This window comes from Pimephales promelas, chromosome 20 (genome assembly GCF_988280905.1).
Source record: "Pimephales promelas chromosome 20, fPimPro1.hap1.1, whole genome shotgun sequence".
Classification (NCBI taxonomy): domain Eukaryota; kingdom Metazoa; phylum Chordata; class Actinopteri; order Cypriniformes; family Leuciscidae; genus Pimephales; species Pimephales promelas.
Window position 1 is genome coordinate 20,260,984 of NC_142788.1, and position 22,335 is coordinate 20,283,318.

Below are 22,335 nucleotides of genomic sequence, written 5' to 3' on the forward strand. Positions count from 1 at the left end.
TTTGTAGAATTCTAACAAGGTGAAAGATTGTTGACGAGTGTTACGAGCAGAGTGATTTAAAAAAATAATAATTTGTTTGTTCTTTCAATTCTCAAAATATAGCAATTATAAATATAAGCTATAGTCTACAGTTCATTCTTTCATACCCACAAAATAAATAGTTAATAGAGGGGATACTCAATTAAATTTGCGAAAGAAAGAAATTTGCCTCCTTCCGCATATATCCAATCATTGACAGAGATAAACATTCAAGCCAATCATCTTTTAGAAATGCGTTAGCGCGTCATCATATTTTCAACAGGTAAGGAGAAACTTTAAAGGTGAGACCGAACGATCTGATCCATTTACTATACTGACAATGACAAGTGTTGTGTTGTTGATCATAGGTATTATTTCAGGACATGGATTCAACATAATCTAAAAAAAAGTTGTTTTAAAAGATTGTAAGAAGTTTAAAGGTGCTCCTAATTTTACTTCTCTAGGCCTACTTCATGAAGAAACATCATATCGGTTTGTGAGTCACGGCATGCTGTTGTGCCAGTTTCCGAAGGGTGGAGAGGCGCAGTTCATGCAGTGATTGGTAAATGGCACAGCGCTCTATCGGGCCAATCCACATCTCAACATCATGTACACTCAGGGAGTGGTGAGCCTGCGTCACACTTTCAACTTTCCTTCTCACACTTCTAATCTCGTTTTAGCCTAGTAAATAGTTTATTATCCGTTGACTAAGTGGGAAAATCCAATGGGAATTGTGGTACTGCAAAGTGGAAATTATACAACGCGGCTGACAGGGAACAGAGATTATTCAACAGGGAAGCACCCAAAGTAAACAACTAGCCTAAATTAATTTCGTGGATATTTCATTTTAGCATAATTTTTTTCTTTTTTGTCCACCGGAATATCAGCCTCACGCTGCCCATCTTCCTTGAGAGGGGAGCACTTGGTGTGTGGATTTTCCGCAGCGCGCGGTATGTAGCTCGTGTCAGCTCGAGACGATTCTTCACTCAAGAGACGAGATGAGACAGCAGGTGCTCGCGCTCAGCGCGCTGATGTGTTTCTATCTACACCAGATAGTAACTTCACAAACACTAGAAGGTATAAAAGTCTTAATTCTCTTATATTTCTATATTATGTTAATATTTTAAGATACACTTAGACCTAAATTATGTGAATTTCTGAAGGAAATTATCGTTATTCCCTAACAATTCTTCGTTTGAGTTTAAAAGTAAACGATTTGTGTGATTGTGGCCAGTCACAGGAAAGCAGGTGGTGTGACTGACCACAAGTTGTTCAGTTTCAACGACTTAGGATATAGCTTTTTGCATTTAAATGCCCTGTGGTGTGACCGTGTGACAAATGGGTTTTAAAAGCACAAACTTTCCGTGTAGTCATTAAAACTTGTGTAGACTAGAAATCATAATAGTGGCATAATGTTTTATGAAGTTTACCATGTCCCAGTGCAGGACACTGCTGTCACTGCCTGACGTCATCGTGTTAAACACTCATTTGGACTTTCTATATGTCACTGTTGACCACAACCCTAGATAAGATAACTTAATTGTTCTCATATAAGAATGGACGAATGATTTGAGAAGGGTGAATGATTTGAGAAGTGTGTGTGACTGAGATGAGCTTAAACATTTCTAAAAATACTAGGGGAACATGTCTAACATTATGGCTACTGTGCTTTCACAGTAGGATTTTGAGTCTCTGATTATGCCAATTGCCAGACAACATTTGAGGCAACATAATTAGCCTATAAATATGCATACTTGTTCATTTAAATGAACTATAACATGTGGCACAGTGGTGAGTCATGTTGACTTGATATATTGACACTGATTAAACGATTGAAATTATTAAACCAGTTTCAACTTAAACAGCTTTAGGGCACAAATCTTTTTCCTCAGGAGCTCTTTTTCACAGAACTTTAGCTTCAAGCATTGTGATAGCCAGTCCCAATCACTTATAGCCTACTGTATTTGCCGCCAATCACACGTTACTCAGCTGAACAGAATAAGGTGTGGGACTATAGAGCCATATCATAAACCGCTCTTTAATAACTCCTTTACAGTCATGGCTCCAAAGTTCAGCCTCTTTTAAGCATACAAGAGGTTTGAAAGGAAGGACTTTATAAGTTAATAATCTAATCACCCTTTACTTCCGGAGAGAAAAAAAAACGAGTAGATTTTCATTGGAAGACATCTGCTCAGACCTAATAAAAGCGCAATATCCAATATTAGGTTACTATAGATTGGCAACGCCTGTTTGTTATAAAAGAGAAATGCAACACTTCATTGAACAGATTTAAAAAGAAAAGACAGAAAGCATGCATAGTTCCAGCCAACAGCCGAACGTACTGGCCTCAGATTTGGAGCAGTCTGTACTTGCAGAAGTTCATGTGAATAGGCGTGGATGTGTGTTTTGGAAGTTGTCTTTTTTGTTTCATGTTGGCTCTTCTTTCAGTTTGACACTTGTACTCGTGTCATATCTTTCTCAATGTGTCTACTAGTCTATCTTTGCTTTCCCTCATGGGTTCTTCCACTCACCCTCTTTTTTTGTCTCTTGTTCTGTCTGTCATGAGTGCCCAGTCCCCACCCTGACTCTCTTTGAACTATAATCATTGTGTGCTGCTGGATTCTATTGTTCCATAGTGGCTTCTGCTCACTGTCTCTGGTCCTGTTGATTTAAGATTACATGTATGAATGAACAGGACTCTGTAAATCCATACATTATTAGCATCCAAACATCATGTGTGTGTGTGTGTGTATGAATATGCACATGCTATCTAGACAATACCTGACGCAACAGCAAATATGTCATGTGGGTGTGTTCACCTTTACATGCGCATGTCTGCATAGTCTTTTCTATCTCAGATTTCATTCCTCATTCATTATCATTGACTGCTGGACAGATAATAGGGATGCACTGATTAAAATTCTGGTCATTACAATTATTACTCAATGTTATGGCAAGGTCTGCTATTTTGACTAAAAAATCAAAAAAATTCCTTTCAACTACTTTAGTTAACATGAATTAAGAATTAACAATACTTCTACAGCATTTATTAATCATTCATTTCAACATTTACTAATACATTATTAAAATCAAAAGTTGTATTTTTTAACATTAATTTTAATGCACTGTAAACTAACATGAACAAATAATGAATGATTGTATTTTTATTAACTAACATTAACAAAGATTAATAAATACTGTAAAAAATTATTTGTTCATTGTTAGTTCATGTTAGTTTATTCATTAGTTGGGAATGCAAAAATTGAATGCCGAATTTGAATGGATTATGTGAGTTAAAAGTAGCTAAAAAGTCTATTAAAATCTAAGTTTATGCAAAAAAGGATCTGCAGATTAATATCCAAAATTGGTCAATAAATATGTCTATAATATAAATATCAACCAATAAAAGTGTGCAATCCAAGTAGCCCTAGTTGTAAGTTCAAACTTGACTGTTAAATTCAATGTATAACATATATTGCAGAAACTAGAAATAAAAGGGCCATGTTTATAGATATATTGTGTTACAGTGTTCATACATGTTCAAATTTATTCATCATTAATTAATTATTCTAATTTTGAGGTTGTTTTTTTTAATCTTAGATAAAATTGCAGAATTTGCAAACAGCAACCCATGTGACAGCACTTCCTGTAAGCAGCACATTTTTATGCATTCCCAGAATAGATGCTGCTATAACTCATCCCCTCCAGCTTCATTCCTCGGGTATCAGAAGCACAGTTCAGTGAGTTTGACTGCTGTTGTAAAGTCACTCAGTGGTGTGATTGTACACATTTCAGGACGCAGTAACATATAGACTGGAGCAATGTGAAGGAGAGCGGTCACACTTAGATTATGTCCCTATGCACCCCCCGCCCCTCCGGACTCCCCCTCCTCTTGATAGAGTACTACACTCACACTCATCCTATTGTCTGGTTGTATGATCTCAACCCTGGACACACACACACACAGTCAGTGTCAATCAGAGCTACACATTAACAGAGCCACACATTTATAGCTAAGTGACAATACTGTGCTTTGTTCATTAATAATGCCCCTCTAGATCTCATAGCCAGATAGAGCCTTAGGCCTCAGACATGCAGCTGAGCATTACACTCGGCCAGTCTCGGGAATATACCGTTTAACCCCTCGCAAAATACGCCCACAATGCACACTATAGGTTCTCTTGGCTCTCAGGCAGTTGCCGGCTCCCAATGCTTAAAGATTTTTTTTGTTCTTCCTGAGTGTTGTTTGCACATTGCTAATATTTTACAGCAACACTATGATTGATGGGTTTATTGAATGCGAACATAAGCAGGTTCACCAGCCAGAACTTGCTGTGTTTGTTTTACAATGTCATTTTCAAGTTCTCCTATGTTTTTAAAAGCTATATTCAAAATTAAACTCACGCCCCATTGACATATTTGTGGCCGGATCGTCCAATCTTTAAAGGTTGATTTACATAACTCTGCTCTACAAAGGCAAAACACAGTACCGATTTTGTCTAAATTAAATGAAATTGGGTTTCTTAAGCCAGCTACACACTGTAGAATTTATAATAGTCCTTCATGTTTGTTGCTTGTCTGACTGTACAAACGATTCGTGCAGTAAGCCTTGTCACACTGTAGGATTTCAGTTTTCAATAAAGTCAGACCGTACAACAGTCACAGACACTTAACAATAAAACAGACGCACACTCGAAGACTCGTCTTGAGTTTTACATCATTATTCCGTGACATGTTCAGTGACTCTGGGCTGCATTTACATGCTGGGGGCTAGCAAACAAAAACAATCATGATCAATTTTGATCATGGCTTTTCTTGACAAGAAAATCGAGACAACAACACCATAGATGTTTGGGGAGCAAGTGGTGGTTTGTTGTTGTCTCACTAATTGCGTCATGTGGTTCTTGGCTCCTATTGGTTTTTGATTTTACGGTTGTCATAAGAGACTGGAGGGAATGTACCTCAAACCTGCACTGACAGAATCTCGTCGGAGGTCAAATTTGATTCGATGTTGGTGAACATGAAAAACTAGCAATTTGGCCTAGAATCGACAAAATGTGTCTCAGACGACCAAACCGTGGCAAAAATCGTTTTTTTTTAAACTAGTGGGTCCCCCACCACTGTGTATTTTGGATGTCTCACTCTTAACACACTTGATTCAGCTCATTAAAGGGTTAGTTCACCCAAAAATGAAAATTCTGTCAGTATTTACTCACCCTCATGTTGTTCCAACCCCGTAAGACCTTCATTCATCTTCGGAACACAAATTAAGATATTTTTGATGGATCACTCCTCCATACTAGTCCATAGGCTTCTTGAGGGATTGAAACTTACCGGCCTCGAAAAGTTATTAAAGACAACTTTAAAATAGTCCAAGTGACTACAGTGGCTCAATCTGAAGTTCAAACGACGAGAACTTTGAAGTTCAAACGACGAGAACTCTTTTTGTGCAGCCAATAGTGAGCCTACGTGTGACTTAGCTCTGCGCTATCACACTACGTTAACTGACTAGAGGCCCAGAGAAGGGCATGAATAGTTGAAATAAAGTTGTTATTTATGTTTGTTTTTGCGTACAAAAGGTATTCTTGTCGTCTGATAAACTTAAGATTGAACCACTGTAGTCACTTGGACTATTTTACCAATGTCTTTAATAACTTTTCGAGGCTGGCAAGTTTCAATCCCTCAAGAAGCCTATGGACAAGTATAGAGGAGTGATCCAGGTCTCAAATTTGCATTGTTGAGCAAAACTTATGCAACAGTAAATAAAGATTTAAATAAAGATTTAAAGCATTTTTTTTTTACAGAGGGTAACAACAATACAAACTTTACATTATACAATAGTTTTCCAGAATGTTCATATAACCAAGACAAATCTTCTTAAAACATAAGAAATTAATGTTTTTGTTATCATTAAAGCAACAAGAACATTAGGAAAACCTTCTTATAACATTATTATAGGGTACAGTAGCATGTATTATACGTTCACTAAAGATGATAACTATAAACTTTAAATAATTGTACTAATTCTATGATAATAGGGAAGTCCACATACATATATGTAATGATAATGAGAATTATGTTTTCCAGCTAGTGGACAATAAAAAAATTGACAATCAGAATCCATCAGACCTTAAAAGAGCTTGAAAATAATAAGTGCCAGATGTCATGACCACAGCTCATGATTATATTAAACAAATATATATATATATATATATATATATATAGATTATATTATATTAAACACAGGATCCTGTGTTCGTGTGGACACCAATATAGTTATCGCTATAGTTATCATTTTTGGTGTGAACAGGCCTTCAGTTGGATGGTTTTTATTCTCAGTGTACTTAATATGCATTCTCTGTTCATTTTTTTTTTACAAACTGAAGTTGAGTTTTACTAAAACTCAATTTGTACTGAACCTGGAATATTCTTGATATAACTAGAAGATTAGGTTTATTGTCATGTCTCATAAGACCAGGATCTCAAATCTGTATGCTACAATGCATCCTGGGTAATTTTGGATGCCACAGTAATATAGAGTGATATACACAGAGTGTTCACACACATGCTCATGGTAAACATGCACTGCAAGAAGACCCTTGAGTGTTTAATATGTGGGGTGAGTGAGAGTGACTTTTCTATCAGTTGTCATGTCTCAGTCACCTCAGGCCAATAATTGTAGATTCCTTCTCTGTCTGAAGCTGTTTCCCACTGTTATGCTCGTCTCTTTTTAAGTCTGTTTCGGGAATTTCAGTTGTCTTGTACTACATCCTGACCTGCAGCATCTTGGTGATCTCTGACCTTGCCCTCATTATGTTAATGACCTTGTGGTGTGGCTTCTGCATGATGCCTTTGTGTGCGCTGTGAGTGGAAGCCTTGTGTGGAAGTGGCCACTTCAAAAGGGCTATAGAGGCCTCTGTGACTGTTCTTCTGCAGTCTCTTACATTATTGCTATTTACAAATAGACGATCAAACAGATTGCCAGCCTATATATTTGAGCTGTACACCATAAAGAAGTATTCTGGGTAATTTACTACTTAACAAGTCTAAGGGCAGCATATCTGGCGTGCCATTGATTACTCCAGGAAGTTTACTTTGCCCTTTGGTTTGTACAGTATAGGGAAAATGCATGAACATTCATATACTTGCATTTGGAAGTCCTGCAGGCAAGTGAGCTGTACCACAAGTAAATGTTTAACACACCGTATCAGATAAGTTCAAGCCAAAACGAAGGGCTCTGCTCAAATTAATCTTCATAACAATATACAATTGAAAAATGTAAGGTCGGTAAGATTTTTTAACACTTGGTTTTTGAACAAAGTGTCTTATGCTCAGCAAGGCTGCATGAATTTGACCAAAATACTCTAAAACCGTAATATTGTGAAATAGTATTACAATGAACTGTTTTGAATTTTCAGCATCATTACAGAAATCATTCTAATAGACTGATTTGATGACCAAGAAACTTTTTCATTATCAAAAAACATTTTCAAAACATAAATAACAATGATTTTACTGTCACTTTACTGTCTACTGAATTCAAGGATTAATTTCTTTTTTTTTCTTTTAAAGACAAAAGACAGCGTTGTGAAATTTACTTTAAATTTATTTTCAAATGATCCACAAGCTCATATACAGTTCAACATAGTTAGATATAAGCAATCTCTTCCCTCACCAGTTTGCACAGGCACCAAGAATGCTCTGAGCTCCACGGGCACCCCTGAACAACACTACAACAACCTGAAGGAACGCTACACTGGGTGTGAGATCGTCATGGGCAATCTTGAGATCACACAGATGGAGAATGACCTCGATTTTTCATTTCTTAGAGTAGGACATTTTTTATATATATATGATATATTGATTTGACTGTGATATTACTGTAACATAACTGATTACTGATTACTTTAACATGCTTGTCTTACGCTTCTCTTTCAGAGTATCCGAGAAGTCACAGGCTACATCCTCATTGCTATGAACCAGTTCTCTAGGTTGCCTCTGGACCAGCTCAGAGTGATTCGTGGTAACAGCCTGTATGAGAAGGAATGGGCCCTTTCTGTCTTCCATAACTTTGAGAGTCACAGTGGCCTGGAAGATCTGGGCCTCACCAACCTTACAGGTGAGCCGAGATTGTAAAAAACTCTGTGAGGGAAAACACACATCGAGTTTCCAGCAATAAATCATTTTTCCAAACTGAGCATGCAGCGTGCCACTGCAGAAACAGAAACCAAGTAATCTCTTGGATTACAAATGCTTCCTTAGATTCCTCTTGTAAAGCTACCTTCTCAAAACAAATGGATGTGGCAGAAAGTAAATTTGACATCAGTGATTTGCGGAAGTGTGTAGGAGTATTTAGAAATCTGGCAGATTTGCATAGTGTTGCTCTGGCACACCCATTTCACTCAACAGAGCAAACTGATATACAGACAGGCCCTCGAAAGAGCTTGAGCCTGGCAGAAGTGTTTCTGTTTTGTGGATCACATCACTTAAACTGCATATTTTCTATTATTTGGCCTGTCCAGACTCATATGAAAATAATATGCATTGAATGGGCACATTACAGGGGTTGGAAAATGAAACTAAAATGCCTGGTTTTAGATAGGGTCTATTAGTTAGGTGTAGTGCCTTGTTTTGTATGCCATTACAGCATCAGATCGTCTTGGGAATGACAGAAAGAACAATTTTTGGGGTACAATCTTGGTTAGTACATGGACATTTCTTTTTAGACAGCTTCTTCTTGCGTCGACAGTTACTCCTGTTGGATGTGGTTTGTCCTACGTAGTGGTATGCCGACATTACATTTCCAAGAACTATAACAGCACCTCTTGATGAGAAAAAGAAACTTAAAATTAATCTTCATGCTCAATAAAGTGCAGACAATTCTTTAGACAAGCAGAAGTGCAAACAGGTGTTTGTTCCCTCTCTATGCGTCCCCTGCAGAGATCTTGGAAGGTGGAGTACAGATTGTCCATAACAGGAACCTCAGTCATGCTCCATGGATCAACTGGAAGGACATTGTCAGAGACAGTGATGCTCGCATCCAGATTCAGAACAATGGAGAAAAAGGTTTGTACATTCACTCCCTGATTGGGTGGTTATAGATTGAGTGTGTGACATTGAATTATGTTTTATATCCATGTCTAGAAAATGTTTTAATCATTTACTCACCCCCATGATGTCCCTTACCCATATTCTTGTCTTCTTTCTCTACCATGTGTAAAATGTGGATGAGGATGATGATATGAAAGAAAAGTAGTATTGGAAATGTCTTTCTTGAATATATGTTCAAGAACCAATGGCTTTTAGCACCAATGATTTCATTGTTTAAAAATGCTGTTTTGAAGCAAAAGCACAAAATCACTTTAAATGAGACAAAACTGGGTTAGAACCAAATAAGAATCTATTATTATTTTTTATTGTGAACTATTCCTTTGACTGCTCTCATTTAGATATTTGACCTCTCTTTGTGTTCATAGGGTCATGTGATTCTGCATGTGGAGAATTCTGCTGGGGTCCACATAAAGATCAGTGCCAGAAATGTAAGTAACTTAGATTCATTTCACATACACCACTGTTCAAAAGTTTGGGGTTGGTTTAAATTGTTGTTTAATGTTTTTGAAAGAAGTCTCTTTTTCTCAGCAAGGCTGCATTTATTTGAACGAAAATACAGCAAAACTAATATTGTGAAAATTAGAAAATGACTATTTTTTTATTTTAAAATATTTGAATTTCAATTGATTCCTGTGATGGCAAAGTTGAATTTTCACATGATCCTTCAGAAATCATTCTAATATGCTGATTTAGTGACGCATTTAAGAATAAGAATTTTACAATAAGAATAATTTATCAATGTTAAAAACAGTTGTGCAGCTAAAAAAAATGTATGGAAACCATGATTTTTTTTTTACTCACTTTTTTTACTCACTTTTACTGTCAATTTAATGCATTCTTGCTGAATTAAAGTTTGAATTAAATTAAATTGTTTGAATAATTTAATAGCTTTCTTTTAGTCATACACAATGTTACAGAGGTATTTTGTCTGTGTGTGTGTGTGTGTGTGTTTGTGTGTTTCAGTGACAAAAACAGTGTGTGCACCTCAGTGTCATGGCCACTGTTTTGGGACCAACCCTAATGAGTGCTGCCACACAGAGTGTGCTGGAGGCTGCACTGGACCAAGGGACACAGACTGCTTTGTGAGTTCCAGCACTATTGTCATAATGCTCTCATTGCATTGCTCAAGATCTGTCACATCTATTGTAAGAAACGAATACAATGAAAACAAAACAAAGCATTGTAACAAACTTTAACTCTTAATACTTTATCATAAGGCATGTCGGCGTGTCAATCACTCAGACTCTTGCGTCCCTCACTGCCCTTGGCCTCTGGTGTATAACCGACAGACCTTTCAGCTGGAGCCGAACTCTGAAGCCATGTATCAATTTGGTTCGATCTGCGTACCCAAATGCCCAGGTGAGTTACGAGCCTCAACACCCGGTTTACCACAGAGAAGGGCTTCACTAAAGCATGAGCCATAAAATAAATAGTTTCTGGGATATGGTGGCTTGGTGTATAAAGATCTAGGATAATTCAAAGAATACTGTTTTTTTAACTTGGTAGAACCGATGTATGGTCTAGTAAATTATTGTAAATGAACTGTGAATGAACTCTTGGAGCATTCAGTGAGAGCTTTGGGTGACATGCCTCATTGACAGTGCATCAGAACTGCACTGAGGTATCCATGGAAGACCATACACAACAACGTTAAACATAACACAAGTTTAAACAGATGCCAGATTTGAATCGTGCTACACCACTCCCCTTTCTGTGTTTTACTTTTAGATTCAATTTGATTCCACAATTAACTCTCACCAAACACTGCTTGCGTTGGCGTTGGAAAGTAAATAAAACACAGAATAGTTGGCTGTTGACATTTTTAGGAATTTCAACATAATTACTAAATTTGACTTAAGCAATATGAACAAATCAAATCAGAGATACAAGACGACTACTGAAGAAAACAGACTAAAAGTTTCCCAAGACACCAAAAGAAATGTATGTTTTTTATGTGACTTAAGCAAATAATATCAGATACCAGAAGTCTACCAGAAAGCCACTGAAAGAGAACACATGAATAACCATTAATAATAATAAAAAAAATAAATAATTCCTTTTTCTTTTTTTAAGTCTCAAAAATATATATTTTTTTCTTTTTCTTTTTCTTTTTCTTTTTTTTTTGAAAGAAATACAAAATACTTTCATGGCAGACGGCTCTTCTTTAGGATCTATGCATATCTATCTGTAATAATGGTAGTCTACAAAGCACACACACAAATAAAGAGAATCTTGTAACTGTCTTAACACATAATAAGGAGTTCAGCATGTAGAATGGGTGACCTTTCCTCTTATTTTTTTCTTCAGCACACTTTGTTGTGGATGGCAGCGCATGTGTGAGCAGTTGCCCTCCTGGTAAAACAGAAAAAGAGAAAAATGGCATTAAACAGTGTGAACTTTGCATTGGCCTGTGTCCCAAAGGTAAATTGTCCAACTGTCCATCCACCCATTCTAATCTACTGGATCATAGCAGATGAATGCATTGTACGAGTCTTGAATAAAGAAAATGAATCTGTTGTGACCCCTCATATTTGTTCTCTTTAGTATGTGAGGGAACGGGAGCCAATCATAGACAAACAGTGGACTCCAGTAACATAGACAGCTTTATCAACTGTACCAAGATCCAAGGAAGTCTACATTTTCTGATCTTAGGTATCAAAGGGTAAGACACACACAAACACTCTGCCATAAACAGTCTGTCCTATATTCCAGACCTTTGCCCTGTAATGTCATTGAAGGTTTTAATTAGGTCTTTACACCGTGATTCATGGGCTATTTCTCATTAAGACTCCAGCTCAGATTCCTTCGCTGCCTTCCACAGGTTATTAATTAATGAATAAACAGAGAGCAGATTGATGAGTGCCCACAGGGAGTCCATTACTGAGATTGTTTATGCTAATATCTGCACTGTTCTATTCCGCAGAGACGTCTATCATAACATACCACCTCTGGAGCCTGACAAGCTCAAAGTATTTAACACTGTCAGAGAAATTACTGGTATGCTACTTTACTTTAGGCACACACTGATTGCTCTCTGTTTGTGTTCTTGTTACTGTATTTTTTGTTACGTCATTCCGTCTCATTTTGTGACTCAGTGTGTGTGTGTTTGTAGGCATTTTGAATATTCAGTCTTGGCCCGATGAACTCAGTGATCTGTCTGTTTTCTCCAGTCTCACTACCATTCAAGGAAGATCTCTGCACAAGTAAGACTGAGTGTGTGTGAGAGTGACTTATGTGTGTTTGCCTGGTCTAATGTTAACTTTTTGCAACATACACAAATGGGTGAATTGACGTAAATATTTCCTACAGACCATGGAAATGTAAATTCAAATTGCATTTTTGTTATTCCAGAAAACATTTTTCTTACCAAAAAAATATGGTAAAATGTGTAATATTGTGAAATTTATATTTTAATTTATTTGAAAATGTAGTCAGAGTCTATAGCCTTGTGGGCAGCGACATGTAGTGCGGTTGTGTTGTTGTTGACTTTTATTATGCGCATGGGGAAATTTTGTTTCAGTGAGTTTCAACATGCGTTCACACACACACAAAAAAGCAATGTACACAAATATGAAAATCACACATTATACAAATCTCAAAATTGAAAAGACAAACAAATCTCCCCTGACTCATCACTGAGACCCGCTCAGTAAATTCGAAAAAATCTTTAATTTCAGCATTTTACCACCTATGGCAAAGGGCATTGTTTCCCCCAGTTAAAAAAAAAAAAACTTAAATCTCCAACCCGAAGGTAATAGCTGTTTACTACCTATATTAGCTATTACCTTTGGGTTGGAGATTTTAAATGCCAGTGTTTTTGGTTTTTGTACTTTTCATTTAACAGTTGATGCCTATGGTCTGGTATAATTTTCATTACTTTGTTGTGCTTCAGATGACCTGAGTTTGAGTCCCGGCTCAATAAAAGTATTCATTTTTAACCTGTGTGTGTCTGTGTGTGTGTGTGTTGCACATCAGTCAATATTTTGTGTCATATTCCAGTCACATCCTGTTTTTTTTTCCTTTAAATGTTTGTCTCTCCTCCACTAAGTGTTTTATGCTTTTTATTCCTGCCGTGTTTAACATTGTGCATGCGTCTCACCATTGTTTTTTGTTTTCCCTGTGTTTTGTATGTTACTCCCCTCATTCTCCACATGTGCTTATGTCTGTCCTGCAGCCCTAAAAGGTATGTACTCCCTGCAACCCATCTAAAAACCGGTATCTCCATACCGCCAAATCTCTCAATTACATGGGCAAACATTGTCTTTTTTCCTGCTGTGGGTGCCAAGTAATGACAGCAATCTTCCTGATAAGTTGTGAAATGTTTCTGTAGGGATAACAGGGGCATGTATGAGCATATATTCAAACTGACATGAGATGAGGGTCATGAATGGTTCATGTGCTTTCATTTGTGATCTGGCACTGGGAGCTTGTGGTGTGCTAAGGGGAAATCACTGTGGATCTGTCCCTTCCTTCGGTCATCCTCCCTTTATGCTCCAATTTCTCATTCATTTCATTCTCTCCATTAGGCCCTTCTCTTTGTTGGTGATGAAGATTCCCTCCCTCACATCTCTGGGACTGTATTCCTTGCGTGAGATCAGCGATGGCAGTGTATACATCACTCAAAATATAAACCTGTGTTATCACCACACTGTCGACTGGAGTCAGATCTTCACCGGTAACCGCCGGCAGCGCCGACGCAATAACAATGACATCAAGGACAATAAACCCCAGAACCAGTGTGGTCAGTTAAGTTTCTCACTAACAACAGAATGTGTACTGTCTGTTTCACATGTGTTATTATGTTGTCGTTCATTGTTAACTTGCATGTCCTTGCATTTCGTGTAAACAGAGGAAGAGGGCCATGTGTGCGACCCGTTGTGCTCAGACGCAGGATGCTGGGGCCCGGGGCCTGAGCAATGTTTGTCATGCAGGAACCATAGTCGGCACGGTACCTGTGTATCTCACTGCAATCTCAACTCCGGGTCAGTTTGCTTGGTAGATTTGTTTTATTTTTATATATTTATAAGTTCATTGAAATTTGGTTCAGTGTATGAAGGACTGTGTGTGTGTGTGTGTGTGTGTGTCCACAGAGAGCCACGGGAGTTTGCAGCATCTAATGGAGAGTGCCTTGCTTGTCACCCTGAGTGTCTACCACAAAATGGGAAACAAACATGCCAAGGAGAAGTATGCAACTTCAAACTTGTCAAATTAGTGTTAGTATTAACTAAAACTAAAATGATTGAAAATCAAATGAAAAAACGTAAACTAAAGTACTAAAATGACTAAAGCTAAAACTGAAATAAAAAAGCTTTATTAAAAGAACAAAATGAATACAAATGACAAAAGCACAATAAAATGACTTAAAAGAAACGTAAAATAAAAGCTCACTCAAAATATTAATAAATGCTACTTAAATAACACTGGCCCAAAATTTACACTAAATATTAATTTCAGAAATAATAAAAATTCCATCATTCATTTAAATTCAATTCAGTTCAATTAACTGATTTTTTTTCTTTTTCGTTTATCTGTTTTGATAATTGATTCTGATCCTAACATGTTTAGTTTCTATTTTTATTGAGAATTTTTAAAATCTCTCTTTTTTTGGTCACATTTGAAGCCCCATAACTTTCTCACACATTTGTTCTATCAGTCTGGGAAACCATTTTAGGTATGTAGACTCTTAAACACTTCAAGTTTCTGTTCCTGTGCACAAGTCACATCCTCGCTTTTGTAAAATAACGCAGTCTGTGTGTCCTTTGAAATAGTTCAGATATTTCCCCACTTACTGTAAATCAGCTGTTCTAGTGATTTGTTTTACTTCAACTTTATGTTATCCAAGTCTTTGTTTTTACCAGTGCCTATTACAGATTTTTAATCAACCTCTCACATATTTCTTACTGTGTCAAATAGTGCTAAAGGGTGTTATGATAATGATGTGAACAACTTTTTTTTTTTTTTACGGTAAATCCAACCCACACACTCTCTGTGTAATGTCTGCATGTTCGGTTCATTACAGTAACTTGCCAGACAGGCTTTGCCGGCTCTTTGCTTCAGATCTGTTCGTTGTGCAATACATCACTATTAACAGTGACTTAAAAAAATTCATTTGAACTGTTTGTCCTAGTGCTGGTGCTTAGTGACAGGAATATTTGTTCTATTAATATATAACTTATAAGTTTGTTTTCTTTCCTTCTCTGTGCATCAGGGTGCTGATCAGTGTGTAGCATGTTTAAACCTGATGGATGGCCCTCATTGCGTTTCTACTTGTCCTAATGGAGTGAACGGGGAAAAGGGTCAGACCATATTTAAGTACCCTAATGCAACAAATCATTGTGAGCTATGCCACCTCAACTGCACAAGAGGGTAAGTCCAATTGAGAGAAAGTCGCGTGCTGAAAACACTGTGTATTGGTATGTAAATGTGTTTCTTTGTGGTATGTGTCCCCTCACCAGATGCACAGGCCCTGCGCTCAGAAACTGTGTAGATCATGACAGACTTGTGAACAGGTTTGTAGCACCATCTTCTGGTTTCAATTAGATAGTACAAACGTTTTCAGATATACACATCAAAAGTTTTTCTTCACCAAGCATTTTCCTCTCAGCTCTCAGATCGCAGTTATAGCAGTTGGTGTATTTGCTGGTATCATTGTGCTCTTGGCACTGTTTGTGCTTGGCATGCTGTATCACAGAGGCCTGGCAATCCGTCGCAAAAGAGCTCTGAGGAGGTACCTTGAGAGTGCTGAGGTAAGTCATTTTGGTCTCTTTGAATATAATGCTTTTTATTTAACCTATATGTATTTTTTTATTTTTTTTTAAATGAGGTTCCTTGCATTTTTTAATACAATGATCTAATTATAATCGATACACACTACCATTCAAAAGTTTGGGGTCAGTAAGATTTTTTTAAAAGAAATTAACATTTTTATTCAGCAAGAACCTATTAAATTGATCAAAAGTGACAGAAAAAAAGAATTTCAGTTTAAATAAATGCAGTTTAAAAATGAAAAAAATACAACTGTTTTCAGCATTTACAATAATAATTATTGAGCACCAAATCAGCATATTAGAATAATTTTTGAAGGAGCATGTGACACTGAATATTAATGACTCCTGAAAAGCTCAGCTTTTTATATATATATATATATATATATATATATATATATATATATATATATATAGTTATTATAAATTGTACTAATGTAATCATATTTCACAATATTACCATGTTTACTGTATTTTTGAGCATAAAAATGCAACCTTGAGCATAAGAGACTTCTTTTAAAAACGTAAAAAAAATCTTAATGACCCCAACGATTTTAACGGTAGTGTATATAATAAAGCGAAGACCCATTTTAAGGCTCTCCGCATGCATTGTTCAAATACAATATTAATCTGTATCACTAGACTCTACATTTGTGACATACTGTATGTAATGTAAACATACAGTACGTCACAAATGTAAAGTCTAGTGATACAGATTAATATTGTATTTTAACATTGCATGCGGAGAGTAACTAAATAAACAGTGGCATCTGAAAGTGACATTTTAACTGTGTCATAAGTGTGTTATTGGCCACTGTACTTCCTTGGCTATCAATATTATATGATGTGCATTTCTTCCTGTCTCCACACAGAGCATTGAGCCACTGGATCCTGGAGAGAAGGGGACAAAAGTGCATGCTCGCATCCTAAAACCACAAGAGCTGCGAAAAGGCAAACTTTTGGGCTATGGAGTCTTTGGGACTGTGAATAAGGTAGGAATGCGTCACACATTTAAGTTTGCCTTTGGTCGATTCAATTCAATTCTGTTCTCTGGGCCGTGATTAACCCTAAGTGACTTATCCTTAGGGTTTCTGGATCCCTGAAGGAGACTCTGTAAAAATCCCTGTGGCAATAAAGACCATCCAAGACCGCAGTGGCCGGCAGACCTTCACAGAAATTACTGATGTGAGACATCAGCTTGCACTAAAGGTAGACTGATACATGCATTGCTTCATGCCTTCATACTTATTTTTCACCTGTCCGCAGCACATGCTTGCAATAGGAAGCCTGGATCACCCGTATATAGTGCGTCTCCTTGGGATCTGCCCAGGGACAAGTTTGCAGCTGGTCACCCAGCTCAGTCCTCAGGGATCCTTACTGCAACACCTTCGCCAAAACAAAGACAGCCTAGACCCCCAGCGTCTGCTAAACTGGTGTGTGCAGATCGCAAAGGTGAGATGAGAAGAGTATTTACTGAAGTGTCCTGATAAATTATTTACAAATGGTCTTTACATAAAGCTCTTTGGTGCAAAATGTTTATACACAACAAATGTATGTATCTTTAGGGCATGTATTATCTGGAGGAGCACTGCATAGCACATAGGAACCTTGCTGCACGCAACGTGCTGTTCAAGAGTAACTACATGGTACAGATCTCAGACTATGGAGTTGCAGACCTGCTCTATCCAGATGATAAGAAATATGTGTACAGTGAGCATAAGGTAATCTACAGATTAAATTTCTCCTGAAATAACATATATACACTACCGTAGAGGTTGGGGTCGGTACGATTTTTTTTTTTCAAGGCTGCATTTATTTGATAAAAAAAACTGTAAAAACAGTAATATTGAGAAATATTACTACAATTTAAAATAACAATTTTTATTCTATTTTTGTGGAAACTGTAATACTTTGTTGAGGAATCTTTGCTCAATATAGAAATTTCAAGAGCAGCAGTTATTTGAATTCGTTTTGAATTAGAAATGTTAAAGTCTTTATTGTCACTTTTGATCAATTTATCAATTCGCAGACTTGCTAAATAAAAATATAAATTTCCTTAAAAAAATATTTCTGGCCCCAAACTATTCATTGTTAGTCTATATATTTTTAAATATGAATAAAATTATTATAAAATGATGTATATGAGAAAGAGGTTTACTAAAAAGGCATCATCTGTTGCCTCTTTTTTCAGACGCCAATTAAATGGATGGCATTAGAGAGTATCCTCTTCAGAAGATACACTCATCAGAGTGATGTGTGGAGCTATGGTGAGTCTCAGCACTGTTGAATATCAGCTTTTAGTTGTTTAGAAGTTTATCTGAGTCAATGTTCTTCTTATTTATTTCAGGTGTGACTGTATGGGAGATGATGTCATATGGAGCAGAGCCATACGCAAATATGCATCCTCATGATGTGCCAGGTTTACTGGAGAAAGGAGAGCGGCTGGCTCAACCACAGATCTGCACCATAGATGTCTACATGGTCATGGTCAAGTGTAAGACGGATGCTTGATGCGTTTGAGCAATGATTTAATGCACTGTTAATTCATTGAAGGTCCTTATAAAGACTTTTTATTCCCCACCTTTCCCTAGGCTGGATGATTGATGAAAACGTAAGGCCTACATTTAAAGAACTGGCCAATGAATTTACAAGAATGGCAAGGGATCCACCACGTTACCTTGTGGTGAAAGTAAGAAACCAGGATTTTCTTTGCAAGTGGTCAAATATAGGCACTAGAAATCATTTTGTGACTGATTTAAGTGTTTTTTTTTTTTGCCATAATGTAGCCTGCTCAAAATTGCACTGGTTCAGAGGAAAGCCACCAACGTGTCAAAGGCACTCAATTAGAGGCAGACTTGGAGGAAGATGATGATGATGAGGTATTGCAGGATGGCTTTAATACTCCTCCCCTTCAGCTATCACCATCTAGAAGTCATTCTCGCCTCCGTATGGCCTCCTACAGGGTGAGATGTCCAACATTTCTATCATGTTTACACTATCGTTCAAAAGTTTGGGGTCTGTAAGATTTTTTTTTAAATAATTTTTTTGAAATAAGTCTCGGGATTTATTTGCATATCTGAATTTATTTAATCAAAATACAGTAAAACTGTAATGTAAAAATGTTCTAATATTGTTTTCTATATTAGTATATACAAATATTTGATTTTATTCATGTGATGTCATCTAGTAGACATTACTCCAGTCTTTAGTGTCACATGATCCTTCAATAATTATTGCTGATTTTGTGCTCAGGAAACGTTTTTTTTTTTTATTAAGTTGAAAGGTTTAGCTGCATAATATTTTTGTATTTTTTATGATTATTTGAGGAATGGAAAGTTCAAAATAACAGCATTTATTTGAAATAGAAATCCTTTGTAACACTATAAATGTCTTTACTTTTTAATGCATTTCTGCTGAATAAAAGTATCAATTAAAAACAAAACAAAAAAAACCCATTTGTACTGACCCTAAAACTTTGAAATGTAGTGTATGTTTGTTATTCTTCTCTGAATAGAACTGTCCTGGGTATGAATAGAAACTGCACAATTATTCCCTTCTCACTCTCTGTCTCTCTCTCGCTCTCTCATTAGGGCACCTCAGAACACACAACAACTATAGGTTATCTCCCTATGACCCCTGGCCCAGGAGACGACCTTAGACAGGTCAGCTTATATATCATGTTGACTTGATACTACAAGCTTTCATCTTAAATAACTGTTTTGTTATATGTCTGGACATCAGGAGTTTTCAAACATTTTGATGCCCCTTTCCTAAAATATAAAGGCAGACATATATATTTTCTTGTATAAAGAACCATAGTGTTAAAGAATAGTACAAAATTTGCATAATAGGCTTTTATATTACTTGTGTTATGAAACATGTCATAGCATGTTACTGTCCTGGAGCAAAATACTTTATCTAAAAAATACTGACTGGTTCTCAATCTTCAAAGATTGAAGGTCCTATGTTGTCCAACACAATATTCAATATTTCCAGTATTTCTCCTGCGATAATGACAAAATGATTTCAGTTTACATATTGATTGTCTTTTAATTTAGAATTTTTTTAAAGCTTTGCACTGTATATCTATATATTACAGTATTTGTATATATGTATATTAAATGTTGTCTATATATGTGAAGCACCACATTAGATGGAACTAACTGCCTGCCCCAAGGGATTAATAAAGCTCTAAAATAATAATAATAAACATTTTACAAATAAATACAGAATGTGAACTGATATACTTGCATTGATTCCACCCAGATGAGAGCCCAGAGGAGGAAAACTGGCTCAGTGAGGACAGATTCGGAGTGCTCAGAGGGCAGGGGGACCATGGTGGACATTGAAATGGCTGAACTTACTTCTCAAACAGGCAGTCTTCGCAGAGGTCGTAGTCGTATGGACAGTGCCTACATGTCCAATGGTGTGTCTGTGACGTCAGATCCATTCTCTCCAGGTCTGGAGGGCGTAGATGAGGACCATTATGGTTACGTGCTTCCCACAGAGAGAGGTAAAACAATATTGATCTTAAATGTATTACTTGCCATGTACACACTGTAACATTTCTGGAGTGACAACTGCTTTAAATACATGAGTGAATTCTCTAAATTATCATTCTGTGTGTGTACGGAATACAACTAATTCCCAAAATTGCGATGACTGACACTATTGTAACCATAGCAAAATTCTGCCGTCTTATGTGTTTGGTATCCGCAATTTTTGATCATAGTAATATTACAGCGACCAAAGATTTGTTCTGTTCTGCAATTTTAACATAACCACTGCCAACAGCAGCGTTGTGTTTTGTTTATGCTGGAAATTTGAAAATGTTGGTCTTTTTTCAATATAAACTATTTGGATTACAGAAGTGAGACAAATACATGTGATGTATTTAAACATGACAAAATTCGGTTGTCTCTCCTGTAAATGACTGAACTGGGTGTTACAGAACTAAGCACTAAACGGCGAAATGACATCTGACTAGCTGCAGTGTGTACATGGTTTTTGGGACTCGGCTGTGCATTTTAATGACACATATTTTCTCATTTAGGTTCCAGAAGCTCTGTTTCTCACACAAGGATGTCCAGTAACTCCAAGAGTGCTCTCTCGACACCGAAAACAGACACCACACAAGAGTACGAGCTAATGAACAAAGAGCCCCCTCGGCTTTCTACTTCAGCTACAGAGAGCGGTGATGCTTTGTCTGCACTGAGCAAACCATCTTCCCCTGCTTCTCCTCCTTACACATGCAACATTTTACCACAGAAGAGAGACGCTGACTCAACACAAACCGAACAGTCAGATAAGGCCACTACTCCCCCTGAAGGGGACAGCCTGGAGTCTGCTGCTTGTAAAAACGGTCGGGACGAAACAGTAACATGTACTGGCGGGAGTCAATCTGAGATCAGCGCTGTAGAGGACAAACCCTCAGAGGAGCAGCAGCCACAAGAAGCGGTGGTTGAGTATGAATACATGGACATACGTGCAGACATACACCAGCAAAACGTAGCAGGGGAGAGCACAGCGAGCAGTCCGGATGAGGTGGAGAGTGGCGTCAAAGAAGCAATTTACCAGAATGTAAGCAATCTACCAAGGTTGACTGCAAAACATGAGGATTCTGATTGCACTACACAGCACAGTGAATATGTGGACATGGAGGCATCTGAGGATGGGGATCAGGCTGATTATCAGAACATTCCGCTGAATGGAAGGCCTGTTGTGGGAGAGGAGTCACAAAATCCTGGTCTCAGATCCTTCATAAAAGTGTGTACTGGAGTGGAGGCTCAAAACACTTCATTTGACAACCCAGACTACTGGCACAGCAGATTATTCCACAAGCAGGACGCTGTATGCACGTAATTATTGACCTCAACTTACTAACAGAAACAATGTGATGGATGAACGATGGAAACAGAATGGACTGGGATAACTAGGATGTTTCTAACGATGTATATCTACCATGTGTTCAGTATTTGAACGCATGAATTTATGCTTATGTGCCGACAAAATAAGCTTTATAATAATATGAAATGTCTTGTTGAAGATTGGCCTACCTCTATTTGTTTGTCTCTGAAGTCCAAATCCTGTGGTTTTGTATACAGATTAAAGTTTGTTTTTTCAAGATGATTTTTGTTTACTTGATGAGGAACAATTTTTTTTCAAAAACAAAAACTGTTGTATAAATTGTATATTGATTTTCTGAATAAATAAAATCATTTTCACTTGAGTACTTACATTTATTGTCTCCCATAGTTAATTGTTCACATATTATACATAAAGAGTTTGCTATCACCAATGTCAAACAAGCGTAGGTCATTTTATTTGAAATGTTTCATTAAAAAATGGAAAAAAAATTACTTTATTTAAAAAAATCTGACACAAAACAATTTTCACACAGAAATTAGAAATCAGCTATTAATTTCACAAAGAAATACACTTT

General features: G+C 36.9%; 1 protein-coding gene across 2 annotated transcripts; it reads left to right on the forward strand.

Annotated features, from left to right (window-relative positions):
* The first annotated feature begins 413 nt into the window (after nt 1–413).
* On the forward strand, nt 414–22,125 carry erbb3b (erb-b2 receptor tyrosine kinase 3b). Of its 2 annotated transcripts, none has more exons than XM_089124200.1 (29): nt 414–580; nt 906–1,095; nt 7,697–7,848; nt 7,957–8,137; nt 8,959–9,084; nt 9,495–9,557; nt 10,093–10,211; nt 10,347–10,488; nt 11,437–11,550; nt 11,674–11,791; nt 12,053–12,126; nt 12,242–12,332; nt 13,656–13,870; nt 13,979–14,111; nt 14,220–14,313; nt 15,338–15,495; nt 15,585–15,638; nt 15,734–15,875; nt 16,766–16,885; nt 16,980–17,078; nt 17,160–17,345; nt 17,459–17,614; nt 18,085–18,160; nt 18,241–18,387; nt 18,485–18,582; nt 18,680–18,856; nt 19,484–19,555; nt 20,160–20,406; nt 20,947–22,125. In XM_089124200.1, exons 2-29 carry the CDS (start codon nt 1,017–1,019, stop codon nt 21,753–21,755), a joined length of 4,242 nt encoding a protein of 1,413 aa, XP_088980326.1. In that variant the 5' UTR covers nt 414–580; nt 906–1,016; the 3' UTR covers nt 21,756–22,125. The 2 variants fall into 2 exon arrangements, with proteins under 2 accessions (XP_088980326.1, XP_088980325.1); XM_089124199.1 differs by having other exon boundaries at nt 536–643.
* The last annotated feature ends 210 nt before the right edge of the window (nt 22,126–22,335 follow it).

What these genes read in the sequence shown, in the direction of transcription:
- erbb3b (XM_089124200.1), top strand. Translation starts at nt 1,017, where the DNA reads ATGAGACAGCAGGTGCTCGCGCTCAGCGCGCTGATGTGTTTCTATCTA. An exon ending in TCGATTTTTCATTTCTTAGA is followed by an intron (nt 7,849 to 7,956) that starts GTAGGACATTTT and finishes CTTCTCTTTCAG; the next exon opens with AGTATCCGAGAAGTCACAGG. An exon ending in CGTGCTTCCCACAGAGAGAG is followed by an intron (nt 20,407 to 20,946) that starts GTAAAACAATAT and finishes TTTCTCATTTAG; the next exon opens with GTTCCAGAAGCTCTGTTTCT.